The 23,513-nt window shown below is 38.4% G+C and overlaps 3 protein-coding genes across 3 annotated transcripts; 2 read left to right on the top strand and 1 right to left on the bottom strand.

Annotated features, from left to right (window-relative positions):
- Positions 1–11,910: 11,910 nt before the first annotated feature.
- Positions 11,911–13,623, bottom strand: LOC130047251 (uncharacterized protein K02A2.6-like). Its single transcript, XM_056141873.1, has one exon. The coding sequence runs from the start codon at positions 13,621–13,623 to the stop codon at positions 11,911–11,913; it is 1,713 nt and encodes a 570-aa protein (XP_055997848.1).
- Positions 13,624–14,757: 1,134 nt separating this feature from the next.
- LOC130047250 (uncharacterized) lies at positions 14,758–21,302 on the top strand. Its single transcript, XM_056141871.1, has 3 exons — positions 14,758–14,785; positions 16,753–16,851; positions 16,948–21,302. Exons 1-3 carry the CDS (start codon positions 14,758–14,760, stop codon positions 21,300–21,302), a joined length of 4,482 nt encoding a protein of 1,493 aa, XP_055997846.1.
- A 331-nt stretch (positions 21,303–21,633) lies between these two features.
- On the top strand, positions 21,634–22,821 carry LOC130047249 (uncharacterized). The gene has a single exon (XM_056141870.1). The coding sequence runs from the start codon at positions 21,634–21,636 to the stop codon at positions 22,819–22,821; it is 1,188 nt and encodes a 395-aa protein (XP_055997845.1).
- The last annotated feature ends 692 nt before the right edge of the window (positions 22,822–23,513 follow it).

The following is a 23,513-nucleotide window of genomic DNA, read 5'->3' as shown; positions in this document are numbered from 1 at the left end:
ATGTCAAAGTATGTCAAACAAAGGAAAGCTCTTGAAGCAAAATTTTTGTCTTTCTTACTAGAAAATGGTAAAAACAATATATTTGATACTACTCCCACTGATATTAGAAGATTTTTGGTTTCGAGAGATAAATGGGGAAAAACTGTTATCCATTTATTGACTTGTGTCAATATGGTAACTCAGGAAAATAGCTGTTCTTGTCCCCATCGTCTTGCTGTTGGCACAGTAAAATCTTTGTTGGGGAAACTTTCAACGATTTTTGAAAGTCATGGGAAAAGTGGGCCTTGGCTTGTAGCTGGACAACTAGGTAAAGGTAATCCAGTGGAAAGTGAAGAGGTTAAGCAATATGTTCAGGCCATTCAAAAAGAGCAATTTATGGCCCATGTAGAGGTTAAGCAAGCAATCCCCATGTTTATTGATAAACTTGCAAAGATATCCCAGTACATTCTGTCTTTCTTAGAGAGAAGTGATTTAAAACCCGTTGACATATTCATTGCCTTGAGAGATAAGGCCTTTTTCTTACTTCAATAATTTGCAGGGGATTTAGGCAGAGTTGTTGCACAGGAAGTTAAGAAACTCCCTGATAATGATGGATAAACATACGGTTGGCAAAACTCTCAGCAATGGTCGAACTAATATTTTTGCTATTAAGAGAGTTGCTGAAATGAATATTTGTCCTGTTACTGCTCTCGAATGTTATGTAGAAGGTGCAAGTAGAATGGGAATAAATTTAGGGGTAGGTTTTTTGTTTAGACCCACTAATAGTACAAGATCTGGTATTTTAGAAGAGAGTCTAAGTTATTCTGTAGCATATGATATATTGAAGCATTATTTGAAGATGTTGGATATTGATGAGGGGGAAACCCCACATAGTCTGAGAAGAGGATGTGTTATTTCCCTTTCTTTGTCGGGATCATCATCTCAAGCTCAGATAATGAATCATATTGGATGGTTTTCAAAATCTAGTTTAATGCGTTATAATGAGTTGCCTAATATATTACAAACAATTTTTTTGTCTGATTTGATTGTGTTAACAGCTGGAGCTTGGTACAAATCTTCAAATTGTACACAAAATCTACCAAATGCTTTTCAGGATAGAATGTAGTAATAGCATTTCTATTTTTGCATGTATATAATTTATATTTTCTAGCTTTCAAATTTTGTACGTTTTATTTGAGAAGCTTGTTTGTAATGCATATAATCATTTCATTAAGGTTTTGTTGTTATGATACTTGGGAGTTGACAATATGTTGGATGATACATTGAAAATAATAAATATATATATTGAAATGATACCTTGTTTTAGAAAGTGTTTTCTTTAACTTTTCAATGCCACCATTTAATGCCATTGCATATATTAGTGTTGGGGATTTCACTTATTTCGTCTGAGGATTTAACAATGTGCGACTTTAAACTATCCTCCTACACCTAGGAACATGAAACAATTTCAGAGGGAGAATACACTATTGAGCGAATACTGTAGTCAATTATGGTCAAAGGTCATGATTGGGTTTGGTGTTACATGTGCTGTTTTATTGTGGGTAAGCATTGGAACATTGAATTTGTCTGCTGTTTTACCCAATACTTAACCTAGACAAATGTTAAGTGAGTGAGATATTGCTTGGAATTTATTTAGATACAGTCCCTGAAACGTTTTACTTTCCCACTTGAACGGTGAGCGAACGTTGAACGCACGCAGAGCGGATGGTGAACGCACGCATAGCGCACGGTGAATGCATGCAGAGCGAACGCTGAACGAAATTAAGTGAACGGTGAGCAAATGGTGAATGCAAAATGGTCTGTTCATTCGGAATATTGCGGATTTTCCCCTTAAATTGTACTTTTTTATACTCAGGTAGGGAATGTATACATAAAAATACATCTGTTTGTTCATTTTTGTTGAATCACTTGATGTATATTTTCATGAAATGATCGTAAATTTCACAGCAATCATGCACAAACAAAAGAAAATTTCTTATGTACATTGTTTACAGTATTACATGTACAGATACATGGAAAGTAGAAAAAATATTCTATGTTACTTAGAATTCTTGACGTTTTCATTAATCATGAATATTGGTGCAGCATCTCGGTACATTAGAAAGTAATAAACTTGATTTTATATTTCCAAAGCCATCATTATCATTTGATTATTCTATTGAAATTAATTACGGTATTTGCATATATTTAATCTCGATTTTGATATACATGTATAACAATGATATATTAACTTTCAGTGTACGGACTTTGTTAGCTCGTACTATTTACGAGTATTTCATTTTACATAGTCTTAAGGTAACTCCATAGTCGCAGTTTTATCTGATACAAGTTTAAAAAGGGTATTTAGTTCCATTCATTGGAGTTAAAACTAACAAATTATCAAATAAAATACATAGGTCATCACACTTTTTAAGATGTGAGACGTACATAAACGGAATCATATCACCATCAGAATTGAAGTTTTCCCTAAACAGTGTTATCAAAATGTCATACAAACTGGTTATGATGATATAATTGCATTCATAACAATTCTTTGGAACTGTATCATCACAAAAGTATATAGACTTGATAAAGAAATCAATAAAATTAGAGTTATTGTCCTTGGATTCAATATTTTAAAACTTATCATTGATTATTCATCTATAACTTAGACTTTTGAAATAGTTTATTTTTAACAAGATATTATACAATACCTATCCAACAAAATTTATGTTCCTATCATGAATAAATCATTGATTTTGCAAAATCTGATGACATCACAGAATGGTGGAAAATTGTTACCAAGTAGTTGCGGCCGAATTTGACGCTTGCATCAATAAGTTTTGCTGTTTTAATCAGAATGATTTTTTGCTTTACACACAAAATGCCAGTGTTGATATTGTCACGTACATGTAACAAACGTGACTACCTGTGACACTGGAATACTGGTGCATTCATTCAAAACAGTTTAGATATCTTTACTTCCTGTATGTTAAAGCATGTAATTATAAACGACACAAAACATGTACTTTTATTCGTTTTGTCAAAAATGCGGCAAGCAAATCAGAAATGTACATCCTCATTCAGGAACGAGAGGGAAAGAGAGGGAAATCTAGCTCTCCTCAGCCATTACACCAATGATCAGTCAATACATCGTCAAATATTACCGGAACATGAAGGCATGGCACGGACTGTTTTCCACTCACTGTAAACAGGAAAGTTCTCATGTTGTATTCAGCGAACTTGATCTGTCTATGGTTTTGAATACTTTGTCAACAGAACGAATATTTCTTTCACAGGATCAAGGCATCCCTGAAGCTGCAAAGAACAAGTTTATTTTCTTTCAGTGTTTATTCTTTCATCGCTTTCGTGTCACATTTATGCTCTCTCCTGTCAATAGTATTCATGTATTTCAATCAAATCAAATTTCAGTGTGTATTTTATACAATCAGGGGAGTTTTACATTCTTCTTCATAATCCCTCGTACATGTAACAGGGAATTAGTTCAGTACATTCTAAACTGACTCGTTGAGAGCAGAAGTATTTTTATAGCTCCGTGAAGAACCTGACGATTTCATTATGGCTTAGACACTCTGTGTTGTCTTATCCTAGCCTTTGTGTTTCAGTTTTAGTGATAGTTTGTCTTTGCTTTTATTACATTAATTGACTTTCGTTTCTATGTAAATGTTCTATTCTCCTAAAGAAGGAGCGGATCGTCCTGGTTTGACAATTCCATGTTGTTTGTGTCGTTGGGCATTTTTAGTACCGGTACTTTAAGTAAGCTAAAAAGCATTCAGTGTCAAGTTCTGTTAAATTTTTGCCATTGATATATACCTATAATTTTTAATAATTGATAGAGGTTGGGGGGAAAAGGCATTTTAAGAAAAATTTAATTACTATGACGTCATGTTGAGTGGTCTTTCCTGTTGTCTCGCTTGCATTAATGATATAGGAAGTAACTACAAGCTTTATTTCCCATAAATTGCACTAGATTTTTTTAAAAACTATTACTAAAATCATTTCAATATGAATAGTGATTTATAGATGTTGCTGCACAATGCTGTCTTCTGGCGATTTTTAAATAATAACTGCCGGAGATTATATCGGTAAAGCTATGTTTCCCGGAGGTACTCAAGTTGGTATTTAGATATTTATACTGATAGGCATTATTCCTTTGTCGATACCAAACGTTTGTTGTTTCATTAAGATATATTATTCCAGGGAATATAATAAACCAAGAATTCTTGTAAAATCACACACACACACACACACACACACACACACCACTGTAAGTTAACTACATGTATCTATGAATTTTTTGTACAAAGTAACGCACTTTGGAATAAGGAAATATAAATATAAATTTCGAAAATTGGTATTAATATGGTAATAACGTGTTCGTTCATTAAAAACATATCTTTGTGCGATGTAGAGGGTTTTTGTTGCAAGATTTGAAGAAATGAAAGTGATAGAGTTTGATAGAAAATAATCCCTGTTAATGCATTTCAATTACATATTTATATCTATTTTATATGGACTATTTTTTTTTTTAAATATTGGGGGCTAGAACTTCCTTCATCCGACAAATATCAAATGAGTATGTGCTTTCAAGGGTGACAGCAAAAAGTACGTGCGTTTCTGTAGTTTTAAAAAACATTGGAAGGTCATGTTGATATTTTTTAAACTCACGACTCTTAAACTTGATGAACAAATATATCTCAAAATACCATTTAAATGAAATCATTGCGGAAGTTCATACATGTAAGTAAGGTGTATATAATGAAATTGTAGGTACAGGTAGAAATACATACCGGTCAATAGACGAAAGTCAAACTCCGTGTGAATATTATGGTGGGAAGAGTGTACGCAGATTTCTCCAAAGATATACTTTCGTCCAAGAAATTTTATGATTATAGTTCTTAACAAACCCTATAACTACATTGATTGCAAAGTTTCAGCCTCCCTGTGACAGACTGTAGGTAACTTGCTAATGCATCAAACTAGTGGTCAGTGAGGATTAGACCTACATTAACCGAGTGGGCAGTGAGGACTAGACCCACAAAAACCGAATGGGCAGTGAGGATTAGACCCACATAAACCGAATGGTCAGCGAGGATTAAACCTACATAAACCGAACGGTAAGTGAGAATAAGACCTACATAAACCGAATGGTCAGTGAGGATTAAACCTACATAAACCGAATGGTCAGTGAGGACATATGGTTAAAGACACATACGGTAAATGTAAAATGAATGAATTGATTTACATCTTCAGAACAATGTTTTAATAGAAGGTGTTAAAAATTAAAAAAAAACCGCTATAAAAATCCCTGTATATTTTTTCCAGAAATAATTTATTTCATTGAGGAATTTTTCTAGCCGTGTGTGTGTGGGTGGGGGGGGGGGGTGCATGCGTGTGTGTTTGTGTGTCAGATTGTTTTGAAAGTTTGACCAGTGTATCTGTCCACATTGTGTCTGTCGGGAGTGTATTTGTCTATGTCGGCGTTGAGTCTGTCGGTATTGTAACTGTCGTCATTGTGTTTGTCGACATTGTGACTGTCGTCACTTTTTGTAACAATCGGCGCTGTGTTTGTCGGAGCTATAACTGTTGGCACTGTGTTTGCCGGAATTGTACAACTGTCGGCGATCTGTCGGAGTTGCAACTGTCGGCACTGTGTTTGTCGGAATTGTATCTGTCGGCATTGTATTTGTCGGAGTTGTAACTGTCGGTAATGTGTTTGTCGGAGTTGTAACTGTCGGCAATGTGTTTGTCGGCAATGTGTTTGTTGGAGATGTACCTGTCGGCACTGTGTTTGTCGGAGTGTAACTGTCAGCACTGTGTTTGTCGGATGTAACTGTCGGCACTGTGTTTGTCGGAGTTGTAACTGTCGGCAATATGTTTGTCGGAGTGTAACTGTCGGCAATGTGTTTGTCGGAATTGTATTTTTCGGGGGGTTGGAGTTATGTCTGGGTTGTGGTTCTAAGTTGTTGACTTGAGTTTGTATAGCACTACCTCCAATTGAAAGCATGCAAACAAGGAAGTAGCGTCTAAATTACGCTATTAAATGTCCGTTTAATTTCATTATACTTGTAAATCTCCATGATGAAATCTTTTATGCGAATCTCAAGAGCGCCTTTTATTTCACGATTGATAGATTTTGGTTCAGTGTTAAAGGTCATATTTACAGTAACAATTATGTAGTGTTGAATAGGGTATTTGGTCTTGTGATTAAGGGGATTTGCCTTGTACTGAGCTCTCTTTTATAATTTGTTAGACACAGATAGAGATATGGTCATAGTAATTCATCGCGAAAGTCAAGAGAGAACATGTTACTGGGAAATCTGAAAACTGTTCAAATCTTAGGAAGTATTATTGGGAGAGGAGTTCCGAACTGAGACTTGTATGTAAATAAATGTTTCATTAAGTATTTGATCGTACAAGTAATTAATAAGCAATGCTGTCGCCAACTTCAATTTCATATTTTTATACGTGTTTATTATTATTATCCGAAATACTACTGTCTGACGTGTTTCATACCGATTGTTAGGCCCTTCTTTGCACACTGATTTTTACTACGGATAACTCCGTTTACCTGATCAAGATATAGGCCTCACGGCGGATGTGAGCGGTCGACAAGGGATGCTTACTCCTCCTTGGCACCTGACCCCACCTCTGGTATGTATTACACGCATGTATTATTTGCTATTTGTAAATATATATTTAACAGTTTTTTGTCTTTATGTCTCTGTATACCAGTGCAAAATGGTGATGAGGTCCAATAAATTGAATTGAAGAATGAAACCGAAGCCTAGAGACCTGATTGCACTTCTGGTGTGTCAAGGGGTCTGTGTTTGCCCTACTCTGAATTTTGTATTCTTTGAAAGTGTAATTGATCACTGAACATTATTTTCAACCTTTCAGAGAAAGTGCTAATTATATATATCAAAGCATCTGTGGTGGAACTACAATAAATTAGAATTAAACATGCATTTTGTTCGATATTAGCAATATAATTAAGAGCGCCACTTGCGATACTATTGCTTCCATGAAATCAAAGTAAACCCCAACATATCATGATTGCTTCAACTATAACTAGAAATTAAGCAGAACAATATGAAAAAAATCCAATCTTTGTCTAAAGTCACATAAGTATACAACGCGCAAAACACTCATTAAACTACTAATTACATCATATTAAAAATGAAATAATATCAAAGATGCTTACCATACTATAAGCATGTGTTTGAGTACAACTGCATCATACAACCTTATAAATTGCAAATTCAATTCATTTCATTCAATCATAAATTTTTAAAAGTTATTTACAAAATTGCCACACTGCTTCATAACGACAAAATTACATTACCCCATAATAGCAGGGGTTGTTTTGTATCCATTTTGACCAAAACAATAACCATTGGTGAGTGAGGTATCTGCCTTAAATTGACACCGTAAAGAAATCGGCGTTTATTTATTTATTTAATTTTTTGGTCTACAGTAACAATACACTATCATATTTTATAGAGAATGTTCATGCAAAAGGAATAATACTTACCAACAAAATTTACACAAGGGTATCGTTAATCTTATATTGTACCAGCCCACTTACAATTACACAGTTTACACAAGAACATCATTAATCTTAACGAACCGCTTACAAATACACAGTTTACACAAGGGTAGGGGACAAAATATTTTATTTTGGTTTTGAATAGCTTACGAGATGCAAGAGTGTTGCAGTGAATTCAGCTAAAAAATGAAATGATTTGAGAAGAGTGCATTTATACCAGGAGTTACCTCTCGTGTTCTTCGGACACACGGTTTCTGATAGTATACAAGGGTGCTGATGTTTTAATAGTATCTTAAGAAAAGTCTTATCTACAATCTACATATCAACATACTTTGCCATGTTAACAACTTGCCAATGCAACCTGTCATTGGGTCAAATGCTGTCTGGAATGTTTCATGCCGATTGTAAGACCGTTCTTGTTCACACTGATTCTGACTACGGATTACTCCATGTACCTGATTACAATATAGGACTCATGGCAGGTTTGACCGAACGACAGGGGATGCTTACTCCTCCTAGGCACAAGATCCCATCTATGTTATATCCAGGGATCCGTGTTCAACTCTTAATTTAGCATTCCTTATAGGAGTTCTGAGACTGATCACTGTTTGGTATCTTCCAACTTTTCATACTAGGCATATCTATATATTTTCATACAAGTTAATGTTGTGACTCTTCCAATTCTTCTCCTCTGTCGGAATAGACACGATGTATGTGGTTCTTCCTGACCTCTGTCGGAATTGACACGATGTATGTGGTTCTTCCTGACCTCTGTCGGAATTGACACGATGTATGTGGTTCTTCCTTACCTCTGTTGGAATTGACACGGTGTATGTATAGTTCTTCTTGTCCTCTGTTGGAACTGACACGATGTATGTGGTTCTTCCAGTCCTCTGTAGAAATTGACATGGAGTCTGTAGATCTTCCTGTCCTCTAAGAATTGATACGGTGGCTGTGGATCTTCCTGTTTTCCGTCGTGCCTGTACAAGTTCACACATGGAAATGAATTATCCATGCTGTAATTGTTTACTGCTCGTTGAAAGTTTAATGTCGGGTCATTAAACAGAAACAGACGGACAGAACGACACGGTGCTGATGACGTCATTGTTCAGATGTAAAATGTTTCACTGACAATCAAGTTTAGACAGACATTTGGAAGAAATAATGAAAATATTGTTAAAAACATGTATCTACCACAGTAAATAGACTGTAAAGTAGCAATGAATTTTGCGGGTTACTGTTCCTTTGTATATCGTTAAAAAAAATTAAATGTTACAATGTATTTCACAACTTTAAAATTTTAATTCTGGAAAAGAGTATTTTTTGATAGTTTAAAATAGACAGTGACTATTCCTTCACCAAACGCCCGGCATTACAAGTGAAGACCTTTAAAAAACCGCGTCACGGTAGGTGTTGACACAATTTTAAAAAACCTCACTGCTAAGCCCTTGACCGCCATACATGGGTCAAATCTGGTTAGCGTTAGCACTTCTTGAAAGGTATGTTGGCGTGAAGGGTTGCTGTCCATACCCCCATGTATATTCAAAAATGAAATAATTATTAGGGCCCCGCATGAATTCACATTGTCCGTCCGTCTGTATGTCCGTCAACACTTTCTTTGTAACACGATAACTCAAACAGTTTATATTGTACAGTTTTCAAATTTTGTACAAAAATAATTTACAATACGAGGAAGACGCTTATAAATTTTGGGGTCATGTCACTGTAATATTATGTGTACCCGACAAGGTAGGATGGCAATAGATATGCCTAAGCACAAAACACAACAACGTGTGCCACCATTTATTAGCTGGTACTCTTTCTAACTAAACTGGTTACAAAAACAAAAGAACAAGTAAACAATAATCAAAGAACCATTGATATCTGGAATCCGAATAAGTCAGAGTTGATAACATTACAACTTTTTCCTTACAAAAGTTTAATGTCATTAAACTGAAGTTCATGCACTAGTCAATGAGTTATTTTCCTTCAGATCATTATGACTACACATCATAGCAAAATTGTAACTTCCTTAGTATGACTAATGACTTGGGTAGACTGCCCAGTCATATAAAATACTAATAATAATGCAATGGGGATTACTCTGCCCCAGATCACAAACACAAAAAGTCGTTCATAACTGACACATCCTAGAATCTATTCGTCAAAACGCTTCGGCTTCCGCACTTCTCTACCATATCGCGTCCTATAATTTTCAGCTTCCGGCGTAGTTTTGGGTTCCAAAACAATAGAATTCCTTGAATCATCAAGTTCTGGTAAGCTGTTAGTTGCATCATCAGGTAAAAACACTGGTTTCTTTCGGAATGTCTTTTCCTTGGAGATTAGAATGTCTTTGCGATTTCTTCTGTATTTGTCACCTTCTGGTGTGGTCATCCAGTACGATCGATTGTCGTTCTTCATCACATAGCCCGGTTTCCATTCGTCCTTGTGTCTGAAAGAACGGCTTGTCCCTTAAGAGATTTCTGGCTGAACTCGAGTTGATCGATTGTAGTAATATTGTTGCCTTCTCTGCGCATCTTTTCGATCCTCGCGAACTTTAGTATGTTTCACAGTTCTTGGCCTGAGTTGTTTTTTGGTGATGGGTAATATAGATTGCAATTCCCTGCTCATTAGTAACTGCGCTGGCGATCCAGTTTCAGTAGGTGTGTTCCTATACTCTAATATACCCAAGTAGGGATCACTTCCATCTATTCTCGATTTCTCCAGCAATCGTTTGACTGTTTGGACGGTCTTTTCCGCAAGTTCATTTGCTTGTTGATGGTACGGGCTGGATGTCATGTGCTGAAAATTCCACTCCCTTGCATATTGTTGGAATTCCTGGGAGGTGTACTGTGGTCCGTTGTCGCTCTTGACTTCGTATGGAATGCCATGTCTAGCAAAAATTGACTTCAGTCTGTCAATGATGGTACTACTTCTGGTGTTCGGCAGTTTTGTCACTTCGAAATATCTAAAGTAGTAGTCTGTGACCACCAGATAGTCATTATTGTGTAGACTGAACAAATCTGTTCCTACAGTTTGTCATGGTCCTTCAGGAATCGCTGTTGAGACAAGATGTTCCCTTGGGTTTTGGTTTCGGAAATCCATGCAAATGTTGCATTGAAGAGTCATGTCATCAATATCTTTGTTGATATTCGGCCAGTACACGAGGTTTCTAGCTCGTCATTTGGTTTTCTCCATGCCCATGTGTCCTGTGTGTAGTTGTCGCAAGATTTCTTGTTGTAATTCTCTTGGGATCACAATCTTTTCTCCTTTAATAATCAATCCATCTACCACAGTAAGAAAATCCTTGATTTTCCAGAATGTTTGTAAGGTTCTGTTTGCTGCGAATGTCCTGTATGGAGGCCATTCACTCTGAATGCAATCCTTCACTGTTTTTATGTTATTGTCACTTTCCGTTTTCCTTCGGATTTCCTCCAGAATGTTCCTGGACATGAGCACACTTTGTAAAAACACAGAATGAACAAATGTATCTAATTCCTGATTCAGAGATTGGGATTCCTGTCTGTTGACGGGAAGATATGCTCGTGAAAGCGTGTCAGCAACTACTAGTTCTCTGCCAGGCATGTATTTGAATGTGAAAGTGTACTTCTGTAATCTAAGTAGAAGTCTTTGAAGTCTTGGAGGTGCCTGTGAGAGTTGTTTCCTCAGAATTGATTCGAGTGGCTTATGGTCATTTTCGACTGTGACATCAACACCATATGTATACTGATTAAATCGTTCTAGTCCGAATGTCACTGCAAGTAATTCTTTTTCAATCTGTGCGTATCAGTAAGTGCTCTCGACGCATACGCAATAGGTTTGTCACTTTGTAGAACGACAGCTCCTAGTCCAGATTTTGATGCATCCACACTTACAATCACAGGTTTCTTGACATCGAAAAAGGTGAGAACTGGTGCTTCGGACAAAACTCTCTTGATTTCCTTGAATGCACTTTTCTGACCTTGATCCCAGTGAAATGTCACCTCCTTTCTCAGAAGAGTTCTGATTGGTTGTGTGATATTTGACATGTTGGGTATGAATTTGGCCAAGTAGTTGATGGTGCCCAGTAGTCGTTCGACTCCCTTCTTGTCTTCTGGTGGCGGCATCCTGGCAATCGCTTCGATTTTCCTTGGATCCGGTTTCACACCGTCACATGATAAAATGTGTCCAATGTAAGTGACTTCAGAACTTCCGAATCTGCATTTGTCTTTGTTTAGAGTCAATTTGATCTCTTTACACTTTTCTAACACTGTCCTTAACCTCTGATCATGTTCCTCTCTGGTCTTCACCCAGACTAATGTAAAACTTATACGGTAACACTTTTGATGCACCAGATGCGCATTTCGACAAATAATGTCTCTTCAGTGATGCTCAACTAATATGTCATGATCAATGTCCACTTCTACTCCTGGAATGTGACAGAAATGTTGTGAGATTCGTTTCTGGAAGAGTTCCTGTGCACTTTTGATTCCAAATGGCATCCTTCGAAAACAGTAACGTCCGAAAGGTGTGTTAAATGTTGTAAGTTTTTGGCTCTGTGGGTCAAGTGGTATCTGCCAATAGCCAATGTTGGCGTCCAGTTTACTGAAGACTCTAGCTCCTGCTAATCGAGTGGTGATTTCCTCAATTGTGGGTAATTGGTAATACTCTCGCTTGATCGCTTTGTTGAGATCCCGTGGGTCCAGACATATCCTTAATTTGCCATTGGATTTTTCCACACAAACAATAGAGTTGACCCATTCCGTTGGTTCGTCTACTTTTCCAATTACGCCTTGTGACTCCATTTCATCCAATGAAGCTTTTAATTCATTTCGTAGTGCTGCTGGAAATGTTCGAGGTGGGTGCACAACTGGTTGCACAGTAGAGTTTAGCTGTATGTGGTAAGGGTCCCGTAGACATCCCAAACCTTGGAACACTGATGAGAATTGGTTGACCAGATCTGTTTTATCTTCTTTCTGAGTCATCATAGTGAGTTTAACCAATCCGAGGTCTACACATGATTTCAGTCCGAGTAGTGGAGTAGTGTCTGTTTTTGTCACAAAGAATTCCAAATCGTGATTCTTGTACCTCAGAAAACACTTCCCTATGATCGGTATGTGGTTGCCCATGTAACACTTTAATGTCACTGAAGTGTTTACAATTTGTTTTTTCACTGACAGTTTGCTCAAGATGTCTCTGGGAATTATGTTAACTTGCGACCCTGTGTCAATCTTCATTCTTACAGTCATTTTGTTGAACACGAGATTCACATATGCCTCATCCTTGGTAACGGTACTTGTGTTGCTATTCACTGCGTTTATGAAGAATTCATCGGTAGTCACTTCATTGTGCTCCACAATGTTTACGTTTTTAGTTCTGCACATTTTGGCAAAGTGATTGGGCTTGTTGCATTTTAAACAGTTCTTCCCATGCGCTGGACACTTACCCACGTCATGACTAGTTCCACACTTTCCGCATGCTTTGACTTTGCTTTTCTGTTCTCGGGAGTTTGTCGGTTTTACACTGTGCTTCTTTCTGTCATTTCTGTTTACCTGTTGCTTGCGATACTCTCTGTCCTTTGATGATTTCTTGAACACTGCGGCTGCAGTCGCTTCTTCACTGTGCAAATCACTGAGGTGTATTGCCGATTCCTCACTGGCTCTGCACACGCTCAATGCACTCTCCAGTGTCAATTTGTTGTCCCGAAGTAGCCTCTCTTTCACTCTCTCCGAGTTAACACCACAAACAATTCGATCGCGCAACATATCCTCTTCTAAGGCTCCAAATTTACAGTTTTTAGCTATCACACGTAAATCTGTAACATACTGATCTATTGTCTCTGTTTTACCTTGTTGCCGTGTGTGGAATCTGTGTCTCCAAACCGTTATGTTTTCCCGGGGTGCACAGTATTCCTTGAACTTCGTGAACAAAGGTTCTATTTTGTCCTTGTCGTTATTCGAAATTGTTATCGTGTTGTAAATTTCACGCCCATCTTGCCCGATTGTGTAGAGGAATGCACTGCATTGATCCTTTTCGTCCCGCTCGTGCATAGCGATGTTCAAATACAACCGCATGGTTGTTCCCATTTCCTCCATCGTTCAGGGAGATTTCCATCTGATGATGAAAAATCCAATTCCGGGGGTGGTCTTATGTGCTCCATCTGACACCATGTAATATCATGTGTACCCGACAAGGTAGGATGGCAATAGATATGTCTAAGCACAAAACACAACAACGTGTGCCACCATTTATTAGCTGGTACTCTTTCTAACTAAACTGGTTACAAAAACAAAAGTACAAGTAAACAATAATCAAAGAACCATTGATATCTGGAATCCGAATAAGTCAGAGTTGATAACATTACAGTCACGTTGTCTGTCTGTATGTCATCATCTCTGTTATTATGAACACTTTCTTTGTGACACGATAACTCAAACAGTTTTCATTGTACAGTTTTAAGATTTTGTACAGAAATACTTTACAATAAGAGGAAGACGCCTATAGATTTTGGGGTCATGTCACTTTGTCTGTCTGTTTGTATGTCATCATCTTTCTTATTATGAATCCCGTGTGGATCTGGGTTAGAATAGGTCCTCAGTACCCCCTTGCTTGTCGTAAAAGGCGACTAAATGGAGCGGTCTTTCGGATGAGACCGTAAAAACAGAGGTCCCGTGCCACGGCAGGTGTGACACGATAAAGATCCCTCCCTGCTCAATGGTCATTAGCGCCGAGCATAGGAATAAATTTTGCAGCCTTTCACCGGCAGTGGTGACGTCTCCATATGAGTGAAATATTCTCGAGAGGGACGTAAAACAATATTCAATCAATCTTATTATGACTATCTATTTACCACTGCCTAAGGGAGATAATTCAATTTGAATTATGATATGTATTGTATTGATAGAAAATTTAAAAAACAAACAAACCAAAAAACCAACAAAAAAAACCAAAAAAAACAAAACTTTACAACATTGTGATATTTTAAAAAAGCTTGATGTTACATGCATATTGAATTAACACGTCATTCCCAGTCAACAACTCCGAACGGGATCGGAATACGCAATAAAATTTCTCATATCCGGTTGCAAAGTGAAACTGCTTCATTGTACTATATGCACGTTACACCTTAGGGAACCGTTCTTTTTAATAAAGAAAGTCACAAAATAGATACAAAATGAGTGTACCTTATTCATTACTGTTATCGAACTTTCGTTGGTGAAAATCTCGAAATGGCGTCTTTCACTGCGGTTGTTTGCGGTAAGGTTCACATTTTCTACATGAGCATTTTGACATTTGCTTATGAATTATTTTAGCGCATACATGGTATGTCTCTGCTAGGAATAATGGCAAATGCCACACCTATGTATGTAAAGACATATTCTATTGATTTCTATTTTTAAAGATGTAGAACACTTCTATCAGATGTGTATGAAAACGCTTAGACCCCCGATGTCAAAATTTCTTTTTCCTAGACATCAATATGTCAAATTCATAACCCTTTTCGATTAGCATGTACCACATTTTGTACCAGTTATCCATTTTGAATCCCATTTTACAATGGGATTTAGTTCCACTCTGTTGTGTTTGAGTGGATGAGTGTGTGTCAAACAGAAGTAATTTAAATTTGCATCAGTCTCTCATAAATATACTTCATGATTCCTTTTTCACAAATTTGCATTCCAATGTATTTTGACTATTATTAATAACGTTTTACGAAGAGGCTTACTTTTACAATCGACAGCTGACTTTTACAAATATGAAACATTTGGGAGTTGTATTTGCAAAATTGAAAGACTTTACCGCAATCTTTTGCTGTATATATATTGTTTAATGTCCCACTCGATATTTTTTCACTCATATGGGGTCGTGGTAGCTCAGTAGTAGAGCGTTCGCTTCATAACAGGAAGATCGTGAATTCAAGCCCCGTTTGTTCCAATCAAACCTAGAATTGATTGATTTAATATTGTTTTAACGTCCCTCTCGAGAATTTTTCACTCATATGGCAAACCTAAGACTTGCTCCTTCGCTAAACGCTCGGCATTTAGAAGTGCATGAGAATCACGGGTCGTTCAGGTATGACCTTAGAAACGGAGGTCCCTTGCCACGGCATGCGTTGGCACGATAAAGAACCCTCATCTACGGAGCTGAGCGCTAAACATAAGCTGGGTCTACATTTGTGGTACTTCACCTACAAATGGTGACCTCTCAATATGAGTGAAAAATCCAGATAGGGATGTAAAAAGAAACCAATCAATCATATGGAGATGTCACTATTTCCGGTGAAGGACTGCAAAATGTAAGGCTGTGCTCGGAGCTTACAGCCTTTGAGCAGGGAGGGATCTTTATCGTGCCACACCAGTTGTGACACGATGCCTCGGTTTTTCCAGTCTTATCCGAAGGATCGCCCCTTCTAGTCGCCTCTTACGACAAGCAAGGGGTATTGAGGACCTATTCTAATCCGGTTATTTACGGGGTACGGCATTTCTAAAGAACAAGCGCTGTTCCGTCACCGGAATTATTTATCCGGATTTTGATTTTTAGTTCTTTCCGATCTGATGTTTTGAGAACGTATTACAAACGTTATATGCAGCATGTGCTCCTGAGCACTCGCGTATCTGTTTACCTGCATAAAATGTAGATCTTCAGTGTCTTGTTCACTTGAAACTGTTCCTGCACAGCGTAAGTGTTTATCTAGATGTTTTTTATTTAAATTGCAAAGTTATGGAAACTTGTTTACCTATTCAGTTTTGCATATGTATACTAGGTTGTGGATCAGAGAAATTTCGGGATAAATATGAAAGGAACTGTTATTGTGAAATTATCTGGATTTTTTGTAATGCTATCATACTAGCATTTCTTGAAGTATTTAAACAAGCCTTAAATATGAATATTTCCTGATGCATACACAATTTAGGGATTTTTATGCCATTTACATGTGTGTATGGATGATGTTTATGATGCGGGGTTTTGTATCGATGGTATATACATAGTTGTTTACATGAATTTATGGATATCAGAGATAAAGTGTATGCACTTATATTTTCTATTATCATATTTCAATTGTTTGGTTGCTTTAACACAATTTTAAAGCGAATTGCTGTCTGAATTTAAAAAGTATGGTCACCAGTTATTGTCATAATCTTGCATTGATTTGTGTATGTATGGTTAATCTCATTTTTTGTACATGATTGAATTGTAATAGTGTGTTCTTTGTTACTTTTCAGTTTTCTTACCATTTCATCTTTACTCAATAAAGTTTTGGAGTATTTTTGACTGGTTTTACTGCAGTATTGTCTTGGACTCTCCAGACTACAGACTGTACAGTAAGAAAAGCTACTCAGAATGGATCCAGTGGTACAAGAAGAGGGAGATCTCCGCTCCACAAGGACTTTGACCGACAAGGGACAAATCCTCCGTAGATAAATACAAATCCAGGCTCGATGACTTGTGGAAGACTATTGGTTTGTCAATCAGCACAATCAACAGAGAAACCAAATTCTCTACACTGTGTAAAATAGAAGAAGACCTCAACCAAGCATACGAGAAACTCAGTTTGATCAGAGAGGACTTTACGCACTTTCTTCAAAGGACAAAAACAGAAGAGAGTGAAAATTACTTAAAAGATGTGATTATTGTGTTCGATGAAAGAACAGTAATAGTAGAAGAAGCATTTCGGAACATTAGTGAGTTAAAGGAAATCGCAATAGAAACAGCTTCAGTTGTTTCCCGTGTCACATCTCGGAAGTCTCGGTCCAGTGGATCACAAGTAGACACTGTTGTAGCCCTCAAACGCGCTAAGGCTCAAGCAGCAAGAGTGAGAGTCAGATATGCTGAAGAAGAAAATCTAGTACTTAGAAGGAAAGCACAGCTGGAAGAGCAACAGACCTTATCCGCAGCTAAAGAAAAGGCATACATAGAAAGATCTAAACAAGAATGTGAGGCAGAACTTAAACTGTTGGAAGAGAAGAAGGCAGCTGCGGAAGTTGACGCAGAACTGCACGCACTTGAACTTGAGGCGGAAGAACGTGGTTCTGTTATTTGTGCACTACCAAGAGAATCAGAAAACACTCAACAAAGAACAGCTAAGTACGTAGAGGCTCGTAGGTTGAATTTCACACCCGATCCTGAGGATGAAAACTTAACATCACATCACCGTACTGAAAATTCTTGTGATATAGAGCCACCTACCAACAACATTTACGAAAGAGGAGGCCTTTCAGCTCCAACAATGTTAACGACAGCTCCAATTGAAATAAGCAATCAACTGTCAGAATTCACACGTTTCTTATTAAAGAATGATCTTTTGATGTCAAGACTCAGGAACTTTGATGATAAAGCAGAGTCTTTTGTAGCATGGAAAATGACTTTCCAAAATATCGCCAAAGAATTGAGTGTGTCTACAGAAGAAGAAATAGATTTGTTAATTAAGTTCTTAGGGCCAGATTCATCGAAACATGCCAATAGCATCAAGACCGCTAATTACCATGATTCTAAACGATGTCTTCACAGAATCTGGGAACGTCTCAGTGATAGATATGGCTCTCCAGAAATGGTGGAATCTGCCTTAAAGCAGAAACTCGCGAACATACCCAAGTTGACGGATAAAGACAATAAAAGACTTTACGAACTCTGTGATGTTTTGAGTGAGGTAGAAGCACTTAAAGAAGATCAAATATATGCTTTGCTTCTAGCATATTTTGACTCCTCTGCAGGCATCTTACCCGTCTTAAACAAACTGCCACATTCGATCCAGGAGAAGTGGACAAACCATGCCGTGAACTATAAAAAGAGAAACGATGTGTCTTTCCCACCCTTTTCAGTGTTTGTAGAATTTATGAGAGACATAAGCAGGGTGAAGAACGATCCAAGCTTTCAGTATGGTGGAATCCAGTCGTCGACAGAAAAACCATTTGTCTCTAAGACAAAGAACTTTCACGTGACAGCGAAGAAAACAATTTCTCAACAGGAAGTTCACGAGGAACCAGACAAGGAGTGTCCTCTACATCACACAAAGCACCCATTAAATGACTGCAGAGTCTTTAGAAACAAATCATTAGAAGAAAGAAGAAAATTTGTGAAAGAAAATGGCATCTGCTTCAAATGTTGTGAATCAACTAAACACACTAAAAGGAACTGTCGGAAGGATATCAAGTGTACCGAGTGCAACAGTGACACACATCCCTCTGCTTTACATGGCATACTTCAGCAAGTAAGATCCCTCGGAGTGCCCAGAGCTGACGGCGGGGAGGGAGAGAAAAGGGCTGACATTGTAGACACCAAATGCACACAGATTTGTAAAAATGTCAGTAGCGTCAGCAGATCATGTTCCAAAACTGTTCTCGTTAATGTCTACTGTGAAGGATTTCCCAACAATGCAGTGAAACTTTATGCGATAATAGATGACCAGAGCAATCGATCACTTGCAAAATCAAAATTACTTGATGATCTGCAGGTCAAGAGCAGATTAGTGGATTATATCCTCACATCATGTGCGGGGTCTGTACCTACTAAAGGGAGACGTGCCACAGGTCTTGTTGTGCAGTCTTTGGATGGCAGCACCAACCTTAAACTTCCTACTCTCATAGAGTGTAACAACATTCCGAATGTTCGTTCCGAGATTCCAACACCAGACGTCGCCAGATCTTATCCTCATCTTCAGGACATTGCTAAATACATTCCTAATTTGGATGACGGTAGTGATACTCTGCTTCTTATTGGTAGAGATCTCATGGAGGCACATCATGTTTTAGACCAACGCCTTGGTCCCAGGACCACACCTTACGCCCAACGCCTTCGTCTCGGTTGGGTTATTGTTGGTGAGAGTTGTCTCAACGGAACACACAGACCAGAAGTTGTGAATGTGAACAAAGTACACATTTTGGGAAATGGACGACCATCTTTGTTTGAACCGTGTGTTAATGTACTGGATCTCAAAGAAAGCGGATTAGACACTTGTGCGCATTCTGCGTCGTTTAATACCACAAAGTATTCAAACTGCAATAACTCCGATATTTTTGTGAAAACAGCTACAGACGAAAGAATTGCGTTTTCTGTCGAAGACTCTGAATTCTTAGAGCTTATGGATAGCGAATTCCGAAAGGACTGCGACGGAAGCTGGACAGCTCCTCTTCCTTTCCGGAAAAATAGACCCAAATTACCAAATAACAGATCTCAGGCGATGAAACGAGCAAGGATACTGACAGAAAGCCTCCGTAAAAACACTCAGAAAAGGCAGCATTTCACCGAGTTTATGGAGAAGATATTCATGGAAGGGCATGCTGAGCCAGCCCCCTTGATTAACAGTGACAAAGAATGCTGGTATCTTCCCTTGTTCGGGGTATATCACCCACAAAAGCCAGATCAGATCCGAGGCATTTTTGACTCATCTGCCAAATTCAATAATATTTCCCTCAATGACGTTCTGATGTCAGGACCCGACCTCACTAACCGTTTGATTGGAATACTTCTTCGCTTTCGTCAAGAACCCGTTGCATTGATGGCAGATATCCAGCGAATGTTCTACTGCTTCAAAGTTGAAGGAGAACATAGGAACTACCTTCGCTTCCTATGGCACAAAGACAATAACATTGACAATGAGATTGTAGACTTCAGGATGTGCGTGCATGTGTTTGGAAACAGCCCGAGTCCAGCAGTGGCAACTTATGGTCTAAGGAGGACGGCTATGCTTGCAGAGAAGCAGTACGGCGCTGACATGAGGGAGTTTGTCAATAAGAACTTTTATGTTGATGATGCCTTAATCTCACTCCCGACTTCAAAGGAAGCCATAAGTCTCCTAAAGCGGACACAAGAAGCTCTAAAAGCAGAAGGCAACTTGCGTTTACACAAGATCTGCTCCAATTCCAATGAAGTTTTGTTAGCCTTCGACAAAGAAGACTTAGTCAAGGAACTCCGTGACCTGGACTTTGACCACGACAATCTTCCCTTACAACGTAGTTTAGGAGTTTGTTGGAACCTGCAGTTTGATACATTTACTTTTCGTGTATCCTTGAATGAAAAACCATTCACAAGGAGAGGTGTGTTGTCTGTGGTAAATGGACTGTATGATCCGCTTGGATTCGCGACACCAGTGACAATTGGTGGGAAATTACTGTTACGTGAAGCAATGATAGAACCAATAGAGTGGGATCAACCACTGTCTGATGACTTGCGAGTCAAATTTGATTCTTGGAGAGACAGTCTTATCTCTCTAGAAAACGTCAACATCTCAAGGGCTTATATTCATCAAGTTTCAGGAAGGAAGAATCCCAAGGATCTTCTCGTATTTTCGGATGCTTCCGAAAAAGCTATCGCCACAGTAGCATACCTGAGAACTTTTGATGAAAACAGTACGCAACATTTGACATTTGTGACCGGGAAGGCTAAAGTGGCACCAAAACATGGCCATACCATTCCGAGATTGGAATTGTGCGCAGCTGTGATGGGAGTTGAAATTTATGAAACTATTCAAGATGAACTTGACTTGGATCTGAATCAAGTGACATTTTTCTCAGACAGTAAAGTCGTACTTGGATACATAAACAATGAAACCAAGAGATTTCATGTATACGTCAGAAATCGCATCGACAAGATCAGAAGAATTAGCAAACCTGCACAATGGAGATATGTTCCTACGGGTCTAAACCCAGCAGATGAAGCCACACGCTCTATACCTGCTAGAAACCTTCAAGAAAGTTTGTGGCTTAATGGACCGCCTAGAAAACTCCTAAGTAGATTCAGATACTTCTTTCCCACTAGTTTCACCAGAAGAGGATAAAGAAGTCCGAGCCTTGAAAACGAGCACGGAGACAACATTAGGTTGTCGTTATTTCGAGAAATTCTCAAATTGGAGAGATCTCAAGAAAGCGATTCGCATTCTTAAAAATTCAGGCAGATTGAACGGTGTAGTGCACAATGACAACCCTGTATCAGAAGAAGAGTCGCAGATCTTCATCATCAGAACCCTGCAAAATGAGATGTTTCAAAGGGAAATAGAAGCATTACATTCAGGACTACCTTTGCCGAGACAGAGCACTATACTTTCTCTCTCCCCATATCTAGATGATCTTGGAGTACTGCGTGTAGGTGGTAGACTTCGAAATGCTAAGATGAACCTCATGCAAACGAATCCCATCATCATTCCCAAGCATCATGTGTCTGGTTTGATAGTACGTTACTATCATGAAAAGGTTCACCACCAAGGTCGTCAAATGACAGAGGGCGCTATTCGAAATGCTGGCTTTTGGCTGATAGGCAGCAAAAGGCTTGTTACCTCTCATATACACCACTGTGTCAAGTGTCGTAAATTACGAGGCCGTCAAGAAGAACAAAGAATGGCGGACTTACCTGCTGAGAGATTTGACATTGCACCGCCATTTATCAACATCGGTGTGGATGTTTTTGGGCCCTGGACAATTTCCACGAGGAAGACGCGTGGTGGCCAAGCAAATTCCAAACGATGGGCATTGATGATCACCTGCCTAGTTGTACGTGCGGTCCACATAGAGATTCTGGAGGAGATGACATCCTCGTGTTTCATTAACGCATTAAGACGCTTTTGTGCCATCAGAGGCGAAGTCAGGATGATAAGGTCAGATTGTGGAACGAACTTTATTGGGTCTGTAAAGGACTTGAACGCGAACGTCATTAGCGTAGAGGCACGACCTGTCAGAGAATATCTTATTGAGAACAGAATCAACTGGGTGTTCAATCCTCCCCACTCCTCACACATGGGTGGAGTGTGGGAGAGGATGATTGGTGTAGCACGTCGGATTCTCAACTCTCTTCTTCTTGATGTCAAGCATTTAACACATGAAGTACTAACCACACTGATGGCAGAGGTTTCATCTATCATGAATGCGAGACCTTTAGTACCAGTGTCGTCTGATCCAGGAAATCCACTTCCTCTGACGCCCAACACTCTTCTAACCATGAAAACGGATCAAACTGTGCGGTGCTTCGAGATGGATAACTTTAATCCAAAGGATCTTTACAAAAAGCAATGGAAGTGTATTCAGTACCTTGCTGACCAATTTTGGACGCGATGGAAACGTGAATACTTACCAACTCTACAGTACCGCAATAAATGGCAGCAAAATCGCAGAAATGTGAAGGAAGATGATGTCGTACTCCTCAGAGACAAATCGCTGCATAGGAATGATTGGCCCATGGGGATTGTAGTGCGAGCTTTTTTGAGTGACGATAAAAAGGTCCGTAAAGTAGATGTCCGCACTGGACTAGATAGAAAGGTTTTCACAAGACCTGTCAGTGACATTGTTCTCCTTTTGTCAGAATGATTGTGTAGTCATTATTTGTAATGTATATGATACTTTGGGTATATATACATTATACATTACAAATAATGACTACACATTTCAATTGTTTGGTTGCTTTAACACAATTTTAAAGCGAATTGCTGTCTGAATTTAAAAAGTATGGTCACCAGTTATTGTCATAATCTTGCATTGATTTGTGTATGTATGGTTAATCTCATTTTTTGTACATGATTGAATTGTAATAGTGTGTTCTTTGTTACTTTTCAGTTTTCTTACCATTTCATCTTTACTCAATAAAGTTTTGGAGTATTTTTGACTGGTTTTACTGCAGTATTGTCTTGGACTCTCCAGACTACAGACTGTACAAGCGCATGTCAAATGCTTATATCGATAATGTATAGAATATACCAGTACACTAGTGAATAATCGATTTTCATAGGGGCCAATTTTCATGATTCATTTACCACAAACATTGTTAATTCTACTGTTTATATTAATTGAAATACATGTATACAATTATACATCACGTACTGGTTGTCCACACATTTAGACCCAGAGAGAGGGAAACAAGGACGTGATATAGTTTATTTTGAAAATGAGAGGAATGGGCTATGAAAAATATATATCTAGACAAGCCTACCCCTCTCAACGTTTTGATCTAGTATAGAACTGCCGTCCAAAGGTATGTGTGTGTGGATGGGGGTGGGGGCAGA

This window comes from Ostrea edulis, chromosome 6 (genome assembly GCF_947568905.1).
Source record: "Ostrea edulis chromosome 6, xbOstEdul1.1, whole genome shotgun sequence".
Classification (NCBI taxonomy): domain Eukaryota; kingdom Metazoa; phylum Mollusca; class Bivalvia; order Ostreida; family Ostreidae; genus Ostrea; species Ostrea edulis.
Note: the sequence above shows the minus strand (reverse complement) of the source record. Positions and strands in the feature narration are given on the sequence as shown.